Source organism: Cucumis sativus, chromosome 7, assembly GCF_000004075.3.
Source record: "Cucumis sativus cultivar 9930 chromosome 7, Cucumber_9930_V3, whole genome shotgun sequence".
Lineage (NCBI taxonomy): Eukaryota > Viridiplantae > Streptophyta > Magnoliopsida > Cucurbitales > Cucurbitaceae > Cucumis > Cucumis sativus.
The window spans coordinates 20,809,849-20,831,311 of record NC_026661.2 but is presented as its reverse complement, the minus strand read 5'-3'; the positions used below and the strand labels follow the sequence as shown (position 1 = coordinate 20,831,311).

The 21,463-nt window shown below is 28.7% G+C and overlaps 1 protein-coding gene and 3 long non-coding RNA genes across 4 annotated transcripts; 1 reads left to right on the top strand and 3 right to left on the bottom strand.

Annotated features, from left to right (window-relative positions):
- Nucleotides 1-1,208, bottom strand: LOC116405227. Its single transcript, XR_004218390.1, has 2 exons — nt 945-1,208; nt 1-344 (listed from the first exon to the last, which is right to left on the bottom strand). It is a non-coding gene; the product is annotated as an uncharacterized LOC116405227 (long non-coding RNA).
- An 8,956-nt stretch (nt 1,209-10,164) lies between these two features.
- On the bottom strand, nt 10,165-11,273 carry LOC101218437 (thionin-like protein 2). Its single transcript, XM_011661254.2, has 2 exons — nt 10,834-11,273; nt 10,165-10,447 (listed from the first exon to the last, which is right to left on the bottom strand). Exons 1-2 carry the CDS (start codon nt 11,132-11,134, stop codon nt 10,389-10,391), a joined length of 360 nt encoding a protein of 119 aa, XP_011659556.1. The 5' UTR covers nt 11,135-11,273; the 3' UTR covers nt 10,165-10,388.
- Nucleotides 11,274-16,175: 4,902 nt separating this feature from the next.
- LOC105436199 lies at nt 16,176-17,078 on the top strand. Its single transcript, XR_970142.2, has 2 exons — nt 16,176-16,577; nt 16,865-17,078. It is a non-coding gene; the product is annotated as an uncharacterized LOC105436199 (long non-coding RNA).
- Nucleotides 17,079-19,689: 2,611 nt separating this feature from the next.
- Nucleotides 19,690-20,490, bottom strand: LOC116405271. The gene is made up of 2 exons (XR_004218407.1): nt 20,189-20,490; nt 19,690-19,903 (listed from the first exon to the last, which is right to left on the bottom strand). It is a non-coding gene; the product is annotated as an uncharacterized LOC116405271 (long non-coding RNA).
- Nucleotides 20,491-21,463: the final 973 nt, after the last annotated feature.

The following is a 21,463-nucleotide window of genomic DNA, read 5'->3' as shown; positions in this document are numbered from 1 at the left end:
TACTAAGGCAAAAATTGTGACATAACTCTTCATTCTCGTATTGCTTAAAAGGAGAAACATTGATGTTTTTGACATATTGCTCATAATCAACTACATGCAAAAACTTGAAACTACATTTATATCGAAACAAAACATATGCTTAAATATGAAATAATATGCTTTTAAGCCAATGGTTTTAATTTTCACCATTGAATTTTGTTTATTCATATATGATAGGTATATCTTGAAAAGCCAATCCTTGTTCCTTTTCTCCTCTCAGGACACTTCATCTTTTGTTCTTTAGCATCAGTACTTCATGCACGTTTGATCACATCCCTTAAAACAACTGTCTACTTTCTCAATATCTGCCAATTTAGTAAAGGAAAATAAAACAATTTAAAAAAGATAATCATCCATCAAAACTAGAGAAAATGATTAAAGAAAGGGACCAGATTTTCGTATATACTAACATTGCTACTAATCTCTCATTGATTGTGAGTTCGAGATGAAAATTTTGTATATGAATACTACTCTAATTGAATGTTAGTCATGAGTAAGATATATAACCTCTAATGACATTTTCTGCTCCATGCATGCCAGCAAACAATGTCTTCCTCAACGAAATTATTTTCATTGCGAAAATGTTTGCCAACATTAGTACTAGTGCTTAAAATATAAAAAGAAACATTGAATCACCAATCGACCTAAAACTTCATTGTTTTTTTGTTAAAAAGAAAAGAAAATGTGACTCAATAGGTGGATCCGAATAACTCAATTAGAATGTGACATTCATAAATATAATCAAAAAAGCCATGTGAAAGGAACAATATTATAGAAGCCCATAGAAGAAAAGAACCACACCAAAGGATGTCACTCATACTAGCATTTAGATTGAGATGTCAGAAGCCCAAAAGAGTTACAAGATTAAAATAGACATACTACAAGAGTACTAGAAATTAGCTCACTCAAGTTTTCTGGTGTGGAAAGATTGGTGCAGAGAGAAAGGGAACAACCAAGTCTGCAAAATTTACGAGCATCAACCACATGGTTGGTATCCATAGGGGAATCTTTCAATGTGGCTGTGGATCCTCCACCAAATAAGCTAAGAACAATCAAACAAATTACAATTGATTTCATTTTATTCTCAATTTCAATTTTTTTTGTTCAAATTTATATATAGTTCAACACTTGTTTTATAGAAAATAAGTTTGAGTAAAACTCACACACACACACTGTATATATATTGCAAAAAATAAGCACTCTTAATTTAAACCACGGCCCTACAAATCGGATTGAGGATGAAACGGTATTCATTACGATATTATCGGAAAACGAACGACTTGCGATGACACACTGCCACGATTTCCTTGATCCCCTCATGGTTTTTGACAAATTTTAATTTCCTCTAATGGCTTAATACGCGTTAAAGCCCTACGAATGTGGAAGATCCATTTGTAGTTTACAAAGTTGCCATTACACAAATTTACTTAATTAAACATACCCTCAAATTATCTTTGACATTTTCAACTGATTTTTTTAGTTGTATATATAACAAATAAACACACATATACCTAGACCACTTCAATTAATAGGATTAGTATACTTTGTTATATTTGTATTTTTTTTTCAAAATATTACCATATGCATAAATTATTAAACCTAGATATAAACTATGTTGCAGTTATTTATTTATTTATTTTTCAGTAGAACATGATCCTTCACCTAATTAGCCGAGTTATCATTCGACATAAAGAATTTTATTAGTATAAAATAAATAGCTCAACTGACATTTGACGTGTGTAAGCGATCATGGGGTTTATGATTTGAATCACTGCACCCACATCATATTTCTCCAAAATTATTACTAATTCAATATTAGATCGACTAGTATAAATAGAGAAAGTTGATGTAACAATTAGTACAAAAAGATATTTATATTCGATCAAGGACTCGTGAACTCTAATAGGCTACATATTTTGGAGTAAGTTGAGAATCACCCACATTGAAAAGATAAGGAGAGATGTCACAATTTTTGTTAAAGAAATCAAAGACGAACTACAAAATTACAAAAAACGTATGGAAAAATCGACACAAAGATATACGTGGTTTACGAATAGTGTGTTAGCTAAATTTACGAGATAGAGAGAAAAATTGTTGTAAGAGAGAATGGTTTCTGAATACAAACGGGGCATTGATACTTGGTTGTTTGTAGCACCGCGTAACAAATTCAAGGCATCTCAATTAGAAGGATTTTAAAGCATTAAACAATTGTAATACAAAAAGTTACTTTTAAGTGCATGTTGATAGTAATGTGAATAAGTAAAAAGAAAGGAAACATAATAACAATAAATAAAGTTAAGGAAAGAAACAGAAAAAATAAAGGAATGAATAAAGAAAAATGGTAGAGGGTTGGCGACCCCATAAAAAAAATAAAAAAAAATAATCATAATAAAAATAGTAATAATGATAATAATAATAAGAACAACAAGTAAAAAGAAAAAAGATCCGTAATTGTAATAGTAATAGTAATAAATAAAATATAATAATTTTTTTATTAATAATAATAATGGTAATAACGATAATAATGATAAAAGTTTCTCTATTCTCATTATTTCTCTCTATGTTTTAAAGAAAAGAAAATAAAGGTTAGGACTTGTGTTAAAAAAAAGTAGTGAAATACAGATAAATAAGAAAACAAACATTTTTCTTATGTCGTTTCCTTTCTCCCTGTTTTTTTTAAGAGAGAAGAAAAAAACTAAAGAATTTTTTTAAAATGATGATAAAAGATAAAAAAGTAAAAAAAATTCTAAAATTTTCCTACATTTTCTTTTCTTTCTCTTTATCTGATTCGAAGAAATTACTTGTTGTATGAGGTGCAGATTCTTGGGATTAAATCTCTACCAAATGCAACCTCCAACTAAGTTTATTTTTACACGAGATTTGATTTCCTTAAGATAATGTTTAAAAAAAAAAAACAGAGACAATAAGGTTCGCAGAGATTCGCTTTAAATAATAAAAGAATTTCTAAGCACTCTCTCTAAAGAATTTTTTTCTCTCTAAGAAACTTTCTCCCCTCTCCAAATGACAAATACATCTATTTATAGACTTCGGGTATACCATAAATTAGGAAAATAGAATAAGAATAAAATCAAAATTGGATATTATGTTAACAAAATAAAATTTTATTTTCCTAAAATAAATAAATTAAATTAAATGAGATATTTTCAGATTTTATGAAAAATTAATTAATAAATTAAATGGATATTAAAATATTTTTGTTTAAATTTGATTTTCCTTTTTTTTTCCTAAAATGATACAAATAAGTCAAAGATTTTATTAATTTATTTTTTTTTAAAATGAGTAGAAATAAGTTTTTAAAAATATTTTATTTAAAACTAAATAATTTTTTTATATTAAGAGATTTTATTTAAAATAAACTGATTTGTTTTTATTTTCTAAAATGATAAAAATGAGATGTTCCGTTATCAGTAATTTTTTACCTTTCTTAAAATAAATAAAAAAATTTAGTCATTATTACTAATATTAGTATTTTAAAAAAGATATATATGTAGGATAAAAATAGGTGGCTACGACAACAATTTTGTGACTATGCAATCTAGAAGGAGATGATCTTGTTCTTCATTGTTTGCATAGCATAAAGTACGCATGTTTGGATTCAGACATGGAGACGGACACTTTTTTTGAATGACATCCATCGTATTAATTTTCTCATGGTGTACACTTTGTTTCCATTTAATATCCAAGTTGGTGTGCTAATTATAATACCTCTCAAAGGGTTGGGGCTGGTAGCAGGGGCTTTATGCTGTCCCATAAAGCGATCTCTCTATCATTGAAAGGTCTTCTAGGCTTAATATTCCAAGCATTGGAGCTACGGTTCCACAGTTCATTAACCGCTTCATTCTTTGAATTGCATAACGCATAAAGTCTTGGGTAAGTAATGGCTAGAGACTTTTTTCATTCCATCTCCCATGCGAGAAAAAAATGTTTTCTCCGCTGTTAATTTTCCATTTGAAGTTGCTTTCAAACCGTAACCTGCTTTTAATTATAGACATCCAAGAGTCTTTTAAACGGCAGTGCTTTCGAGTTGAAGGGATATCTCCAGTGAATGAATTAGATGAGTATTTGGCACTAATAGTTTTCCTCCAAAGCGCGTTTGGTTCCGTCAAATAATGCCAAAGTCATTTACATAAGAGCGCTGTAACGACCCAACTTTTCTAGGTAAGTCGATGTCAATAATTTTTAACAAATAAAAGACTTTGATTAATACAAAATGAAACGTAAGCCAATTTAAAAACAACTTTAAGTCAGACCTGATTTTCAAATATTCAAGAAAACATAAAAATAATACTATTTACAATAAACGTTTGTAAACTAAGTTTCAATACATCTTAAACCTCACAAGAAACCATAAGCGGAAGCAAATAACACGTTTCCTATGGCAATCACGTTTCCTTCCTGCCCCTCGCCGGTTTGCCGCCTTTATTACCTTTGTCTGAAAATTAAACATAAGAAGGGTGAGTATTAAAAATACTCAGTAAGAGACCCTCTACTGGTCTCGTCAAGGAAAAATAAATTGTTAACGTTCTATTGGGACACCCTGTACAGTCGCAGTCTTGTGATCCCGTAGGATGCACATCTCAGTCTAACGCCCCGAGGGACGTACATATCAGTCTAGTGTTCTGCAGAAACACATATCAGTCTAATGCTCCCGAAGGTGCAAAATAAATTGGTGATCCCGTGGGACACCTACAAGGCACACATCCCAATAAAAGCTAACAATTTTCCCCTCATTCCATTCAATCCATCTTTCAGTTACTTCAAAAACATAAAGTTCTTTCTCTCAACGTCCTAACAGTCAACTTATTTCACTTTAGTCATATGTCTGTCAATAATATACTAATACGTCAATCAATCAAACTATACAGTCAATACACCCCTCAGTTCACCAGCACACAGTCATACTTTAGCGTAACGTACACCCAATCTAAACGAAAATCACAAGTTCACATCTGCATCTGCATCTCATACAAACACAATCTACAATTTTCGTCCTGTCCACATAAAGAAATTTTCTTTTCCTTTTCTTTTTATTTAAATTAATATTAAAATAAAAATATATAAAATAATAAAATATTAAGTGATAAACATCTGATAACCTTATGATTAGTGTTTGGCACCCCTCTGATAACTTATTATTATCGTCTGACAGTCGTCTAATATCACTAATTTTATCATATTTGCAATATGCAAAAAATTAGTACCTTGAGATGTTCTTTTTTAACGTTTTGGTCATTTGATGCAATTTTCTTTATATGAATATATATATAGTAAGAAATATAGTTGAAAAAATGAGAACTTCTTATAAAAGAAAAGAGGAAGTTTGTAAAAATAGCAAAAAGTTTATGATAATAGAGTCCATGTGATTTATATTTTCAAAATTGCAAAATTAACAAATTTCAAATTATGAACTGTCACGAGTTTTGTTCTAAAATTAAATATTTACTGGATATGTAAGAAAATGAAAAATTCCATCAAATTTATCTTTTGAAAAGAAAATTCCAGATTGTCTTTCTTTCCTTCTCTTCTGCAATCATTTTTTTTCTCTTTTGTGATATTTTGTTCTTCCTTTTTCATTTTCTTTCTTATGCAATTTTGTTTTTCCTTTCATAGTTTTCTTTTCTTTTGTAATTTTTTTCTATTCCAGTCATAGTCTTTTTTCCTTCTTCCATAACTTTTTTTATTTTTTATCAAATTTTTATTTCGTTCAAGATCGTGCTATTTTTTTTCAAATTGTTATTTGATTTTTTAAGATCGTTAAAAAAAATCATTGGGATATTGGATTGGCAAAGGTAAAAAATCATGTACAAAAAAATAGTCAAATCTAAACGATCGTGTTTCAAATATAAACGATCATGTACCAAATCTAAATGATCGTTACACCAAAAAGTCTTCAAAAAATTGTTGACATTTGGCTACCTTAATTTATAAACGATCAAATCTAATGATTGTGTACCAAAAAAATCATTTTAGATTTGGCTACTCAAATTTAAACGATCGTGTGTCAAATCTAGCGTACCAAAAAAAAATCTTTTTTTCTACCCAAAATAAAACGGCGTACAGGGAAGAATAGCAAAATCTAAATGATCGTTTTTCAAATATATTACGCGTTGAATGTCAATTAACTACGTGACATTTTTTGTATTTTTTATTGTAGATCTGCGGGTTTTTTCTATTTTCGAAATTGTTCTCTACCGCGTAAATGTTTTACCAGTTTTTTATATTTTTTAAAAAATTCCATTATCAAACTTGCTTGGTATTAATTATCTTAAATTACTTCCACTAGTTAATTTGTTGGATAATAACATCATCAAGGATTTAGTACATCTTTTTCCACTAAGATAGAGTGGATTAAAATGGTGGTAATTATCAAACCTGATTGGTATTATCTTAAATTACTTCCACTAATTAATATGCTGGCAAAAAAACATAATCAAGGATTTCATTTACATCCTTTTCCACAAAGATAGTGGATTAGAATGGTGGTAATTATTTGTGTTCAATATATATGAATTTATATATAGATACCTACTTTACTACAATAATGGTTCATTACGTGATTTTCTTGATTTTAAGGATTTATGAAATTGGTGCCTTCTTTGAAATTATTTCATTGGTACCCTTTTCTTTTAAGTTAACAATGTTAATGTTCACGAAGATTCCAGCCTTTTAACATTTTTAGTCGATAGAGCACATATTTTAAGTTCCTTTGACATGATTAAATTTTGAATATATTTTTAGGTGCGATCATATCAGCACTAATGCATTGGTTTCCAAACCCTAAAAACTATCGTATTATTCTTTTAAAATTTTAAAATTGTATCAACTAATAACTATATCAATTTAAATGTTATCTATTTCCACATTTTATTGCTTACTTTTTTTTAGGGTTCGAAAATTGTCAAAAATATAATATTTGATTAAATATATAAACTTCGTAGAAAAATCAAGTGTAGTAAACTTTGTCTTTTAGTGGTTTTGCATTATGGAGCGTAAATATTTTGTCAATTTTTTTCTATTTTTTAGAAAAACCTATATGTATTTTGTTGACTAAAGAGATATGGTTAGGTTTTATGAAGATCGTGTAATAATTTCTACTAGAAATGAGATACTAATACCCTTTATATTGTGAGACTCGTGTTTGGAATAGAAGGGTCAAAATTTTAACCAAGTGTTGAATAGGTGTTTTGAGAAGAAGCTTGCATTTTGAAGATTGGCGTTTAGATGTTTAAGTCCGAGATGAAGGAAGGCGATGCGAGGAGGATTTTGGCGATTAAAGGACAATTGGGCGATCAGAACTTTGCAAGATGAAGCCAAGCGAAAAGATGTCTAATCTTGATTTGACAAAGGTTTAAATGTAAGATTAAGAGCTAAACATAGTTAAGTGAAATATTAAGCTTGCACGTATACAGTTATAAATTGGTGCTGGCAAGTTAAGAGAAACTCAAGGATATAACTAAAAGAGGGAAGAAGACAAGTGCTTAGAAGTTTTGCTCTAAGAATTTGTAAGAATAACTAAGTGTTGAGCTGCTCTTAGGTGAGAAGAAGAAGTGAAATTAAGCGTTCTTAGCTTAGAAAGAACTGAGTTTTTGTGAGTGATATTTCCAAGTGTTTGTATACTTAAGGCTTTTTCTTTGAAATTTATGTTTTGTAATGAATGTTTATAAAGAGATTTAAATGAAAGTTTATGTTTTTAAAAGCAATGTTATGTGTTTCAATGAATGTGAAAGTGTTGATTTAAAAGCATTAGTCTTATCTTACTCCTATTAAAGAGTTAACTATTATTTGCACATAAGGTTAAAGGCAAAAAGGATGCAAGACTAAGGTTTATTATGTAATTGAAATGACTAATTGTGAAATGTGTTCTCAAATGTTTTCTTAAAGTTTTACTCGCTAAGTCTTTTGACTTACGTTTTAAGTTTTCACTCTCCAGGTGATCAGCAGGCTAAAGCTGAGGAAGCCTAGCCTGCAAGGCGATTTGCATTAAGTTGTATATTTTGTATTCTAAGAGAAGTATACAAATTGTATTGTAGACTGCATTACTGGAAGTTAATGAAAAGTAGTTGAATATTTGTTTGGTCCGTTTTAAATGATGTAATGTTGTAGTTTCTTATCGCCTAAAAGTTTGCATTTAAGCTTATGTATTTAAGGTGCTAAGCGATAAAGCAAAATATTGTTTCTTCTTATGGTCACTCTCTTACACTGTTGCATTAACACTGCTCACATTCTCAAGAGAAAATTCCAACTTTCAATCTGAGTCCAAATTGGTCTTCTTTATGTAAAAGACACTTAGAGGAGATTAATCATATCTTCATATATTGTCGTACTGCTAAAGTTCTCTGGAACAATCTTGAAGGTCTTCTTGGATGGAAAAACCAACAATAGAATGTTGTATCCTTGTGTTCTAACCTTTGCTCAATGAATCAACGCAACAAAAGGGGTATCATCATTTTTAATATCATTGCATCGGTGTTGTGGAACTTATGGTTGGAGAGAAATAATTGCATTTCCAAGGACAAGGAAAAATCTATCATTGATCTTTGGGAAGACATTCTTTCACTCTCGAGATTGTGTGCTAGCAAATCCTCTATGTTTGCAAATTATAGGGCTTCTTCTATCGCTATCAATTTAAATGCTTTCTAAAAATTTTTTGTTATGGGCTTAACTCTAGCCCTTTAGGTTATGCGCTATTGTGGGGCTTTTGTCCCCTGCTGTAACTATACTAATTCTTCATATTAATGAAAGTGGGGATGATGAGGGTCCTAAAGAGGTGTCCACCTAATTGAGATGTCTAGGTGCACCTGCTGACCCATCGTATCTTTTTTTAAATAAAAAAATAGACCTAAGCTGAGCGTTCTATCTTTTCACTTTAGAGGTGTCAAGATTGCTCAAGTTATGTTGCATATTATCACATTGCAAGTTTTTGGACACATGTAGGCCAGGGCGGGGCGTGACATATATATACCACTTTCATATATTAAACACTGTATATATATAATGATGAAGAATTATTACATCAATGGTGGAGATAGCTTAGTTGAGAGAGCATTAGACTAAATATCTAAAGGTCATATGTTCCATCCATGTTCATCAATCTCAAAAGTTAAAATTTTAATATATTTTTAAATCTATAGACTAAATTAAAATCAAATAAAAAAAACAATTCTTCAAATATATCAAATTCATATTAATATTTTAATCCTTTTCTTAAAAGTTTAAAAATGGTGAGTTGTCATTGGTATCCCCATTGGTCAAGGAAAGTTCACGGGCTTATATACTGCCAAAGATCCAAAGAAAAATTGGCCTTTCCAATGTAATATCAATAATACATACCCACACGTGAACCCTCTCTACTTTACCATATGATATAATAATTTCAATAAACTTTCTCCAAAACACAAAACCCATTTAAATATTTTTACACCACTAAAATTCTCACACCTCTAATATTAAAGGTTTACGTCCCTTCATTATACACATTTTATGTATAAGTATGTTTTGAGGTGGTTTTAGTATTCACTACCCCAAAATAACATGGTTAGAAAATATTCAAATCTTATCTTAAAAGAAAAAAAGAAAAACCTATATTTTGTTTGCTTTTTTAGTTGTGATTGTTTTCTTACAACTTTTTTCCATAGCTTTTCTTTCATCTTTTCAGCTAAATATATTTATAGCTTATTTTGATTAATTTTTTAAATAACAAATAATTTGGTTCTTTTTAATTAAGTTTATTTCTTTATATTTTTTATTAACTTCATCATTTTAATTAAATTATCAATTGATTCAAAAGTTTGAATTGATTGGAGCGAGGGTAAATTTAATATAGACCACCTATTATGATCATCATACGCCATTCTAAATCACTAATTGACTAAAGAAAAAAAAAGACTTAAGTAGATGGAGTGAAAAAAAGTTAATAATATATATTATCTTAGTTAAAAACAAACATTTTTTCTACTTTTCCAACCTTGGCTTCCATTTCTAAAAGGTCCGTAAAAAAAAAAAAAAAAGCAGATAACAAATAAATAAATTTAAAAGTGAAGTAATTAATTGTTTTATAGCCTCCATTATTTTCAAAAGAAAGAAAATGTCAAAGGGCCTAAAATGTAACCATAACAATTAAAATATAAAGCTAACTTGATTTTCCTTTTTTAACACACTTCAACCCAATATTCTTTCTAATTTAGTATAGAAAGAAATTGCAACAACAATAATAATAGTTTAATTTCTAATAAAACACAATAATATATATATTACTTATACTATGCACTTATTTTTCCAAAAGAAAAAAAAAATAGTACATTGGCTTCATTTAGTAGATGCAATTTTCATCAATTCATGGAACATGTTTGAGAGCAAGAATCCACACACCTCCCCACTTTTCTTTCACCTGCATCACACAAAAATTTATAATAATATTAATAAATAAAACTTCACATGTGAACCAAGCAAATAAATTTCATTAAAAAAAATTACTTTTCGTCACAACTTTGTTATATACTCCTAATCTTCCAAATAAAAATGCTTACCAACCAAATTAGAGATAAATTTTATGTATTAAGTCGCTTTCTATCAGAATTTCAGGTTAAAAAATATGAAAATGTTCATCTTTGCCGTAAGTAAGGTAATGAGTTAGTTATTGGATACGAGTAACGTGTTTGATATACATTTTCAAGTGTTTAATTATTTGAAAGAAAATTATATAACTTTTAACATTTATTTTGAAGTGTATTTTACAAACGATATATTGTTAAAAATGAATGGTAGATTTCAAACCTGGATTTTGTTTTGTGCTAAACTTAGTACAGGAGGAAGCTGCACAGCCAAGCTTGCAGAAGAAATGATTTTGCTGTTGTTGCCGATGGACGACATCGGCATCGTCAATAGGAAAAGACGGGACGATGCAAGCTTGCAGGCATCTCAATGGGCAGTCGGAGAAGGCAACGCCGGGTGTGATGGCGCATATGACGAAGCAGGTGGCGTAGCATTCTTGAAAAGAGGTGGAATTAGCGGTGGAGAGCGAGGTCAGCAACAGCCAAGCCATTAAAGCCCATTTCTTTGCCAAAACGTTCTCCATTGATGAGGATATGTAAAAATAAAGCCTTTGTTTTCCCCTTCCTCTTCTAGGGTTGAAGACTTATATATTGGTGGAATTTCTTTTAAACTTGATTTGAGAGGCCAACAAATAGCTAATATTAAATAAATACATATATATATATATATATATATATAATATATATATATATATATATATTATATCAAGCTAACAACATTTATAAAAAAATTGTAAATATATAGAAAAATGTTTAGAGTTTTATCGTTAATAGAACTTTCTACCACCATAGATATTAGTATATATCATTGATAACTCTTGATGATATGCCTAATTAATCTTTCAAATCCAGTTAACTTTCCATTAGGATAATTTATCTTTTATATTAGTCTAGATTCTCACGACAAATTTATTTTAGTTTAGAAAAAAAAAATATTAATATTTTCCAACTATCAAATTAACTTTATAAAAAAAACACACACACTAGGTGGACACTTCCCTACTACCAATTAACTTCTATGTTGTATATTGAAATCGGTTGAAAATCGGGACTTTTAGATTTGTTTTTGTTTTTATGTTTTCAAAACAAAAAACACAATGAAAACAATTAAAACGTATTTGGTATACTTATTTTGATAAATGGTTTTTCCAAAACAAACTTTCAAATTACCTATTTTAAAAAAACAATAAGTCTTTTCTTTGTATTTAAATTTTGTTTTTAGAAAATTCATGTATATGAAACACTTGCGATTTCAAATTCATCATCAACCATAAATTGTATTTTTTTAATTTAATTTTCAAAATTTTAAATTAGAATCGAAAATGTGTATTTCTTCGTAAAATAATTTATGAATCACAGACCAAACTCTAGTTTTGTTCAAGATTTTCTAATTAATATATTTTTAGCTAAGAGCGAGATGGATGTTAAAAGTAATTAATTATATGTATTTTCTTATTATTTTATATTGAACAATGATTAAGTGCAGTTCGAATTACAACACTCCTTCCTGTTTATGACACAAATAAAAGATTTAAAGAATAATAATTTTTTAGAAAAAATCAAAATATCACTTGACAATATTTGAACTGATGCCGCTCTTGAGATTTAGAAGATGAAAGCATCTCACCTATGCATTTTTTTTTCGTCTTTTTATTTGTTTAAGGTTAACTTTTCTAAATAGAATGAACGGACAAATATTTACAATATGTGTGACAAATTGAAAAAGTACATTAAATTTACTGTTTTTTTAAAATTTTAAAGTTTATCCTTCCTATCATCGTCTTTCTTCTCTCTTATACGATCTTTTTTCTTTTTCGCTTCTGCGAAAAAAAAAAATTCATCGTTTTTTTTCTTCTACAATTTTTTTAAATATTTCCATTTGCATGCCCTTCCTTTTCATGTTCTGCCATTTTTCTTTTCTTTCTTTCTCTTTTTTGTAATTCTTTTCATGTCTTTTTCTTTCTTTGCTAATTTTTTTATATTTTTTCAAACTTTTGTTTGATTTTTTTAAGATCCTGTGTTGGATTGACAAATGGAACCGATCGTGTACAAAAATAGCCAAATCGATCGTGTAAAAAAAATTGTTGAGATTTGGCTAGCAATTTAAATGATCAAATTTAGTGTCAAATCTAAACCATCATATACCAAAAAAATTTTAAAAAAATCGTTTAGATTTTGTCACGCAAATTTAAACGATTGAATTAAACGATGGTGTGTCAAATCTAAATGATCGCGTACCAAAAAATATGAACGATCGTATGGAAAAGAATAGACAAATCTAAACGATCGTTTCCCAAATATATTACGCACGGGATGATGTCAATTAATCATGAACATTTTTTGTATTTTTTATTATGGGTATGCGGCCGTTTTCGAAATTGTTCTATACGTAAATATTTTGTTATATTTTTTAAAAAGAATGCCTACTATAGATAATTTTAAAAAAAAAAAAGTAATTACAAAGAGTTAGTTAAGTATTCTTTGAAATAGAAATATTTAAATTTAGGCTCAAATAAAAAGTCTAAAGTTCCACACACCTATTTAAATGTCCACAATAGAAGAAGAACACAGCAATAAAGTTCAGGCCTTTTCATTTAGATCCCCATCATCAATCATCAATAAACATCAATATCATGGAGAGCAGCAATATGGGAATGAAATGTGCTTTAACTGCTTGGCTATTCCTGAGCTTGCTCTCCATGGCCAATTCTTATACCTCTTTCCAAGACTGTTACGGCACCTGCGTCGTCACCTGCGCCGTCACACCCGGCATTCCTGTCTCCGAATGCCTCAAGAGATGCTTCAAAACTTGCTGATCTAAGAGCGCCAATCTCATCCGCGGGTCACAGCAGGGAAATCAATTCTCTTGCGTGCACAACTGCGCATTTCCCTCGTGTACCAAGTTTAGCACAAAGGAAGATCCAGGTTCGAAATTTACACTACTTTGCTCTTTTTTATCTGCTAATCAAACGTGGGAGACAAAGTCGAAGAGGGATTGTGTTAAAAATAATAACTGAGTTCTAGTCTTGTCCTTGAAAATTCTGTTATTTCTCTCGACCCAAATGGACCACGGCAATTGTAATTGAACAGGATGGAGCCTTTTATACTATATATTCTGATTGATGCAGCAGAGAAGTGCTAGCAATGCACAATATTTGAAGATCATTAAGTTTTTTTTGGTTGATACACAATATTTGAAGGTAATTAGTTGATTTGTTTTTGTTGATGCAGCTGCAGAAGAAGTGGGGAGGTGTGTGTATTCTTGCTCTCGTCCATAAGGCATGTTTTTTTAATGAACTCTTATAAAGTTCTAGAGTTTTGTTAAAGCTAAGCAACGATAATTTTTACTTGTTTTTGTTGGATAATGGAAAACTATACCTTTGCCAAACAATTTTTCATCTCTTTTATCAAACACCAAACGTCTCTTTCAATTGTGCATCTAAAACACATATCCTTGGTTGAAGTACCCTTGGTTGACTTCCTCGTTGAAAATTTAGCAAAATAATATTATTTACCTTTCTAAGGACCTAGAAATCCTTTCATTAGTTGTGGATGTTGTTCACACGAGATTTCCGAAGAAATTTAATTCGTGGACTTGAACTTGGGTTGATGTTGTATTTTTGTTGATTTGATGCGATGCGGTTCAATCTCTAGAATTTGATCCTCTGATTCTCTCTCGACTGGATGCTTCAGCTTGATTTGGATGAAGCGGAGCACGTGATGTTCTTGAAGTTGGAGCCTTGGAAGAAAGCTTGTATCTTTAAAGAAGCTTCAATCTTCGAGCATGGTCGACTTCAGGAGTTAGGGGGTCTTCTAGCTCTGGGAAGAATTCTCTCTAGATCAGTCAAAATTTTCCAACCCCTACAAATGAGGAGAATTCCTCTATTTATAGAGTTCACTGGTGGGTTTTATGGGTTTTAACCTGGTTGGTCCATGGACCAGACTCATGGACTCAACCATATGGACTTAGGTTATATTTAGTCTTTGAGCTCAATTAAGCTTATTTTTGGGCTTAATTGAACTTAGTCCAAGTAAATAATATTTAATTGAACTAAAATGATTAACTTAATCCAACGATTAATATGAAAACATGTGGCATTATTAGAAAGACCAATTTATTTATTTTTAACTCTTTAATTTGGGGCATATGTCAATTTTAATTAGTTACAAATTTAATTATTTGTACTTTTCATCATTAACATAATAAATGATGTGGCAACTTGTGATTGGTCTCAAAATTTCTTATTCAACACATATATAATTGAAATCTACCATATAATATTTTCTGAAAGCAACCAAATAAATGCTAAAATATAAATACGGAAAAAGACTCATTAAACATTAATGTATTTATTCTTTAATACCAGCAAGGAGGCATCCTTAAATGTGTTCTTAATGCCTCTACAAACGTTAATGGATATATTTATTTTCGAATACTACCGAGGAGGGTGCGAAAATATTCCTTAAAATAATGTATTGTTCTCGATGCCTCTACAACAATTTGTGCATTGTGAGTTAGCACCCTCTAAAATACATGTATTCTTTTAAAAAAAAAATACATGGTTCAATCGATACACTTGCACATCTCTCCTAAGTGGATATCCCCTTAACGCCATCATCATTCCCGCTTTGTTAGAATTAAGAAAATAGATAGTTGCAAATTTAGCAATTAGATTCAAAACTCTAGAACTTACATATATATATATATATATATTATATATATATATATATATATATATCTTCACTATAGTATATCATAACTTACATAGTACATAAAGTAAACCCTTATAATTCTTTATCTTTAGAACCATTAAAAAATGGCTCGTACAAGTCTAAATAATCTAATAAAGAAAGCAAAGAATTAAAATCCTTTAATCCATTTGTTTCACAAACTTTACCATGAAATTTCAAATAAACGTTTTGTATTTGGTAATTTTCACAATATTTCCATTTTAAAAATTGATTTGTTATTGAGTTTTGTAATATGGTCCATGCATGCATGTGAGAGAATACTAAAAGTATATTATTGTTATTGAATAAGTTAGTATGAATGAGTTAACATTAATTATAAGATAATATAGTATAAATTAATATTTTATGTTATATAAAGTACGTCATCACTTAATCGTTTTCATCGTAAAATAACATTACTCATCTTCAAAACGATTTTGCCTCTAAAGTGTATAGTAAACTCGTAACGAACAATAATGTCCAATCCGTTTGATAATTAGTTTAATGGATGATAATGATCGGATATAATTTTTGTTTTATGTAAGATTTAATGTTAGTTTAGATTTAAAAAATATTAATCTTCAATTTCAAACTGTCAGTTAATTAATTAATCAAAAGGGTAAATTACTATATCTATTTCTTATGCTTTTATTGATTGAATCTAAATAATAATAGGGGTTTTTATGGTCTATTATTATAGCTAAATTTTAGCACAAAAAACACAAAATTAGTTAAAACTAAATTTAAAAATAGAAATATTTAAATTTAGGCTGAAATGAATAGATCTAAAGTTGCACACCTATTTAAGTGTGTCCACATGCAATAGAAGAGGATCAAGAGAGAACAAATATATTGTTAAAGAGAAAAGCTTTTGATTTAGAGAATATCCTCCGTCTTCATCAATTCATCCATAATTAATAGAGATGGAGAGCAGCAATGTTATGGCAATCAAATGTGGTTTAATTGTTTGTCTATTCCTAAGCTCGCTCTCCATCGCCCATTCCTTCTTCGACGATAAAACTCAGGTTGAAATATGCTTCAAATCTTGTTTAAACGTATGTCTCTACGATAAGAAAAGCATTCGTTTTTTGTGCCCGTTGAAATGCACCAAAATTTGCGTGGCCGACCCGTGGACCAAAAACTTCCAAGCCCTACTGACCAAAAAGGATTCGTCGTGTGAGCTCGACTGTGCAACTTCTAAGTGTACCAACTCAATTAGCACGAACGATATTATAGGTTTGAAATTTACACTCCTCCACTTTCTCACTTTCTTTTTTTGTTATACTTTATTTGCTAATAAATTTCTTATTTGAAGCACCTATCATACAAAGACTATAATAACAAAACATATATACGGTACCGTGTTTATTAATAATTATTTTCACAAACTAAAATACCTTCTTATATTTTCACAAACTAAAATACCTTCTTAGTGAACATTAAGTTGTTTTTGGAAGATTAAGTTTTGTGATTGATACACAATATTTGAAGTTAATTAGCTTTGTTTGTTTTTGTTGATGCAGATGAAAAAGAAATGGGGAAGTGTGTGGATTCTTGCACTCAAAAATGTTCCAACAATGAGAATTGATGATGTGGATCTCCTAAATGAACCTTTACCTCTTTTTTTTCTTTCTTTTTCTCCACAAAAAATATAAGTCAGTTTTGTATGAAACAAATTTATTGTTGTATTGTTTCATCATATTATAAATGAAACTCCATTATTTCTGTTGGAAGAAAGTTTATGTTTTTTAAATCGATTCACACCCTTTTATAAATTTAATTGATAGAATAAATTCATATTTAAATTGATACAAAAATCTTTTTTTTTTTTAAATAAAAATTCTATAACATATATGCTATATAAAATTCAAATTTTAAAATATATATCAATCATTTTTTTTCTTGGATTTTGGTCGCTTACTTCCTTCTTTCGTTCGAAACCCTAAAGAAAGTTTGAAAACCATTTGAAACCACCAATTCATCAAAGAATTCAAAACGAGAGCATTGTTGATATTATAATAAAGATAAAATCATAAAATTATACCATAAAATTCAAAACTTATATACATCTTAGCAAGATATGCATCGGTGCGATTTCTTCAAGTTCTTCATACATTCGAGATTCATTTTATAACCGTAAAATTCCAGAAAAAATCCTCTCCTGAAAAAATCCTTTCTTCTTCTTCTCTTTTTATAAGACAAATTTTTTAGATAGTGAAGTGAAGTGCAGACTAGGCAAACAAATGGGAGAATATGGCATAGTGGGATAAGGTGAATATGGTAGTGGGAGTGGTAAAAAGAGCGTGATGACGAACGAAAACGGAGATAGTGGAAAAAAGAGAACGAAAGCGGAGATAGTGGGAAAAAGAGCAAGACGAACGAAAACGGAGATAGTGGGAAAAAGAGCAAGACGAACGAAAACGGAGATAGTGGGAAAAAGAGCAAGAGCGTGATGACAAAGGAAAACGAAGATGGTTGAAAAAAAAATAGGGAGAAAAAACTTTTATTTTTAATTTTAATATCCAGACGAACGAAAAACATAAATTTAAATTTTAGGAATTAAGAATTAAAATTTAAAATTGAATTCTTTTAAAATAATAATAATAATAATAAATAAATAAATAAAAAATGCATGACAAAATACGGTGTATATATATATATATATAAAGCGTGAATGTGGAGAAAATTTTTCTTCTCCGTTATACCTTTAAGTTTAATTTTATTTTTTAATTTACTTTTTGGTTTTGTGGTAAATTCATTTTTTATTTTGTTTTTTTGTAATATAATTAATTAGGGAAGATTAATGGTTTTTATTTACATTTTAGAAATTAATTAAAAATTAAATATCTTTTCATTTTTAATTTTGTTTTTATAACATAATTAGTTATGGAAGACTAATGGCTTTTCATTTACATTTTAGAAATCAATTAAAACTTAAATATATTTTCATTTTTAATTTTGTTTTTTAGAATATAATTTGTTAGGGAAGACTAATGGTTTTTCATCTACATTTTAGAAATTAAATATCTTTTAATTTTTAATTTTTTGTAATATAATTAGTTACAGAAGATTAATGGTTTTTCATTTACATTTCTTCAACTTTCATTACTATATAAAGAGTTTTCTTGATTTTTTTCTACAAACATTATTGAATATTTTATTCCATTAGTTTGTTTTTCTTTCATTCTCAATTTTTTTTTTCAAAAGTTCAATATCCAGCATGTGAAGATGGAAGTTCATTTGAAGAAGATCAAATTCATATAAAGAGAGGGTAAAGAGGCAAAGATGCATTTAATTTCTTGACAATCCTAGGCCCTAACTCACTTTAGCTAGCTATGCATACTCAAGAAGAATACAACATTATTCATTACTTGGTTTTTTTTTCTTATTTACTTAAGTAACATAGGAAATAAAAAATGATAGGGTATGTTACTCCCGTTAAGCTAACCTCTTTAATTTCTATGAATATATATTTCCTTTTCTACGGTATATAAAAGCATGGATGATGAGACATTTTTTGTTATAACATTATTTAATTCATAAAAGATGTTTAATAAAGATTTTTCTAAAATATTGCTAGATTTTCAACGGTCCTTATTCATTACATTTTATAATATTTTGAATTCAAATATTATGAAATCTAATCTCTAAAATAATGACAATCACTAATTCAGTATTTTTCGTATGATTTATATTTATATTTTGGTAATAAATAGTAAGTATGGTTAATATAAAAAATGGTTATGACAATTTCAACCATTCCTGAGTCATTATATTTCATCCATACAATCGTGCTAATTATGATTACACACTTATTTTCTGGATTAGTAAAATTTTCCCAATATCTACTAAATAAACTAAATTTTGGATTTTTTAGTATTTAAATCAAATTAATTAATATTTATTTATTTAATTCATAAAACTTATGTTTAATAAATATTTCCTCAATGGCGTTTTTCTCCTAAATAAACTTATGACAATATTTTTAATAACAATTTGAATTTAAATTTTATAATTTAAATATTTATTTATTTAATTCATAAAACTTATGTTTAAATTTTATCTTTATTATAATATCAACAATGCTCTCGTTTTGAATTCTTTGATGAATTGGTGGTTTCAAATGGTTTTCAAACTTTCTTTAGGGTTTCGAACGAAAGAAGGAAGTAAGCGACCAAAATCCAAGAAAAAAAATGATTGATATATATTTTAAAATTTGAATTTTATATAGCATATATGTTATAGAATTTTTATTTAAAAAAAAAAAGATTTTTGTATCAATTTAAATATGAATTTATTCTATCAATTAAATTTATAAAAGGTGTGAATCGATTTAAAAAACATAAACTTTCTTCCAACAGAAATAATGGAGTTTCATTTATAATATGATGAAACAATACAACAATAAATTTGTTTCATACAAAACTGACTTATATTTTTTGTGGAGAAAAAGAAAGAAAAAAAAGAGGTAAAGGTTGATTTAGGAGATCCACATCATCAATTCTCATTGTTGGAACATTTTTGAGTGCAAGAATCCACACACTTCCCCATTTCTTTTTCATCTGCATCAACAAAAACAAACAAAGCTAATTAACTTCAAATATTGTGTATCAATCACAAAACTTAATCTTCCAAAAACAACTTAATGTTCACTAAGAAGGTATTTTAGTTTGTGAAAATATAAGAAGGTATTTTAGTTTGTGAAAATAATTATTAATAAACACGGTACCGTATATATGTTTTGTTATTATAGTCTTTGTATGATAGGTGCTTCAAATAAGAAATTTATTAGCAAATAAAGTATAACAAAAAGAAAGTGAGAAAGTGGAGGAGTGTAAATTTCAAACCTATAATATCGTTCGTGCTAATTGAGTTGGTACACTTAGAAGTTGCGCAGTCGAGCTCACACGACGAATCCTTTTTGGTCAGTAGGGCTTGGAAGTTTTTGGTCCACGGGTCGGCCACGCAAATTTTGGTGCATTTCAACGGGCACAAAAAACGAATGCTTTTCTTATCGTAGAGACATACGTTTAAACAAGATTTGAAGCATATTTCAACCTGAGTTTTATCGTCGAAGAAGGAATGGGCGATGGAGAGCGAGCTTAGGAATAGACAAACAATTAAACCACATTTGATTGCCATAACATTGCTGCTCCCATCTCTATTAATTATGGATGAATTGATGAAGACGGAGGATATTCTCTAAATCAAAAGCTTTTCTCTTTAACAATATATTTGTTCTCTCTTGATCCTCTTCTATTGCATGTGGACACACTTAAATAGGTGTGCAACTTTAGATCTATTCATTTCAGCCTAAATTTAAATATTTCTATTTTTAAATTTAGTTTTAACTAATTTTGTGTTTTTTGTGCTAAAATTTAGCTATAATAATAGACCATAAAAACCCCTATTATTATTTAGATTCAATCAATAAAAGCATAAGAAATAGATATAGTAATTTACCCTTTTGATTAATTAATTAACTGACAGTTTGAAATTGAAGATTAATATTTTTTAAATCTAAACTAACATTAAATCTTACATAAAACAAAAATTATATCCGATCATTATCATCCATTAAACTAATTATCAAACGGATTGGACATTATTGTTCGTTACGAGTTTACTATACACTTTAGAGGCAAAATGTTTTGAAGATGAGTAATGTTATTTTACGATGAAAACGATTAAGTGATGACGTACTTTATATAACATAAAATATTAATTTATACTATATTATCTTATAATTAATTTTAACTCATTCATACTAACTTATTCAATAACAATAATATACTTTTAGTATTCTCTCACATGCATGCATGGACCATATTACAAAACTCAATAACAAATCAGTTTTTAAAATGGAAATATTGTGAAAATTACCAAATACAAAACGTTTATTTGAAATTTCATGGCAAAGTTTGTGAAACAAATGGATTAAAGGATTTTAATTCTTTGCTTTCTTTATTAGATTATTTGGACTTGTACGAGCCATTTTGAATGGTTCTAAAGATAAAGAATTGTAAGGGTTTTGTTTATGTACTATGTAAGTTATGACATAAGATATACAGAGAGTTTTGTTGTTATCCTCGTCAATTTGATTTAAAAAAATAACCTAGACT

Excerpts from the sequence above, each read along its gene's own strand:
- LOC101218437 (XM_011661254.2), bottom strand. The coding sequence starts at position 11,134 with ATGGAGAACGTTTTGGCAAAGAAATGGGCTTTAATGGCTTGGCTGTTG. Across the intron at positions 10,448-10,833 it reads TAGCACAAAACAAAATCCAG|GTGAAAGAAAAGTGGGGAGG; the intron begins GTTTGAAATCTA and ends TGTGTGATGCAG.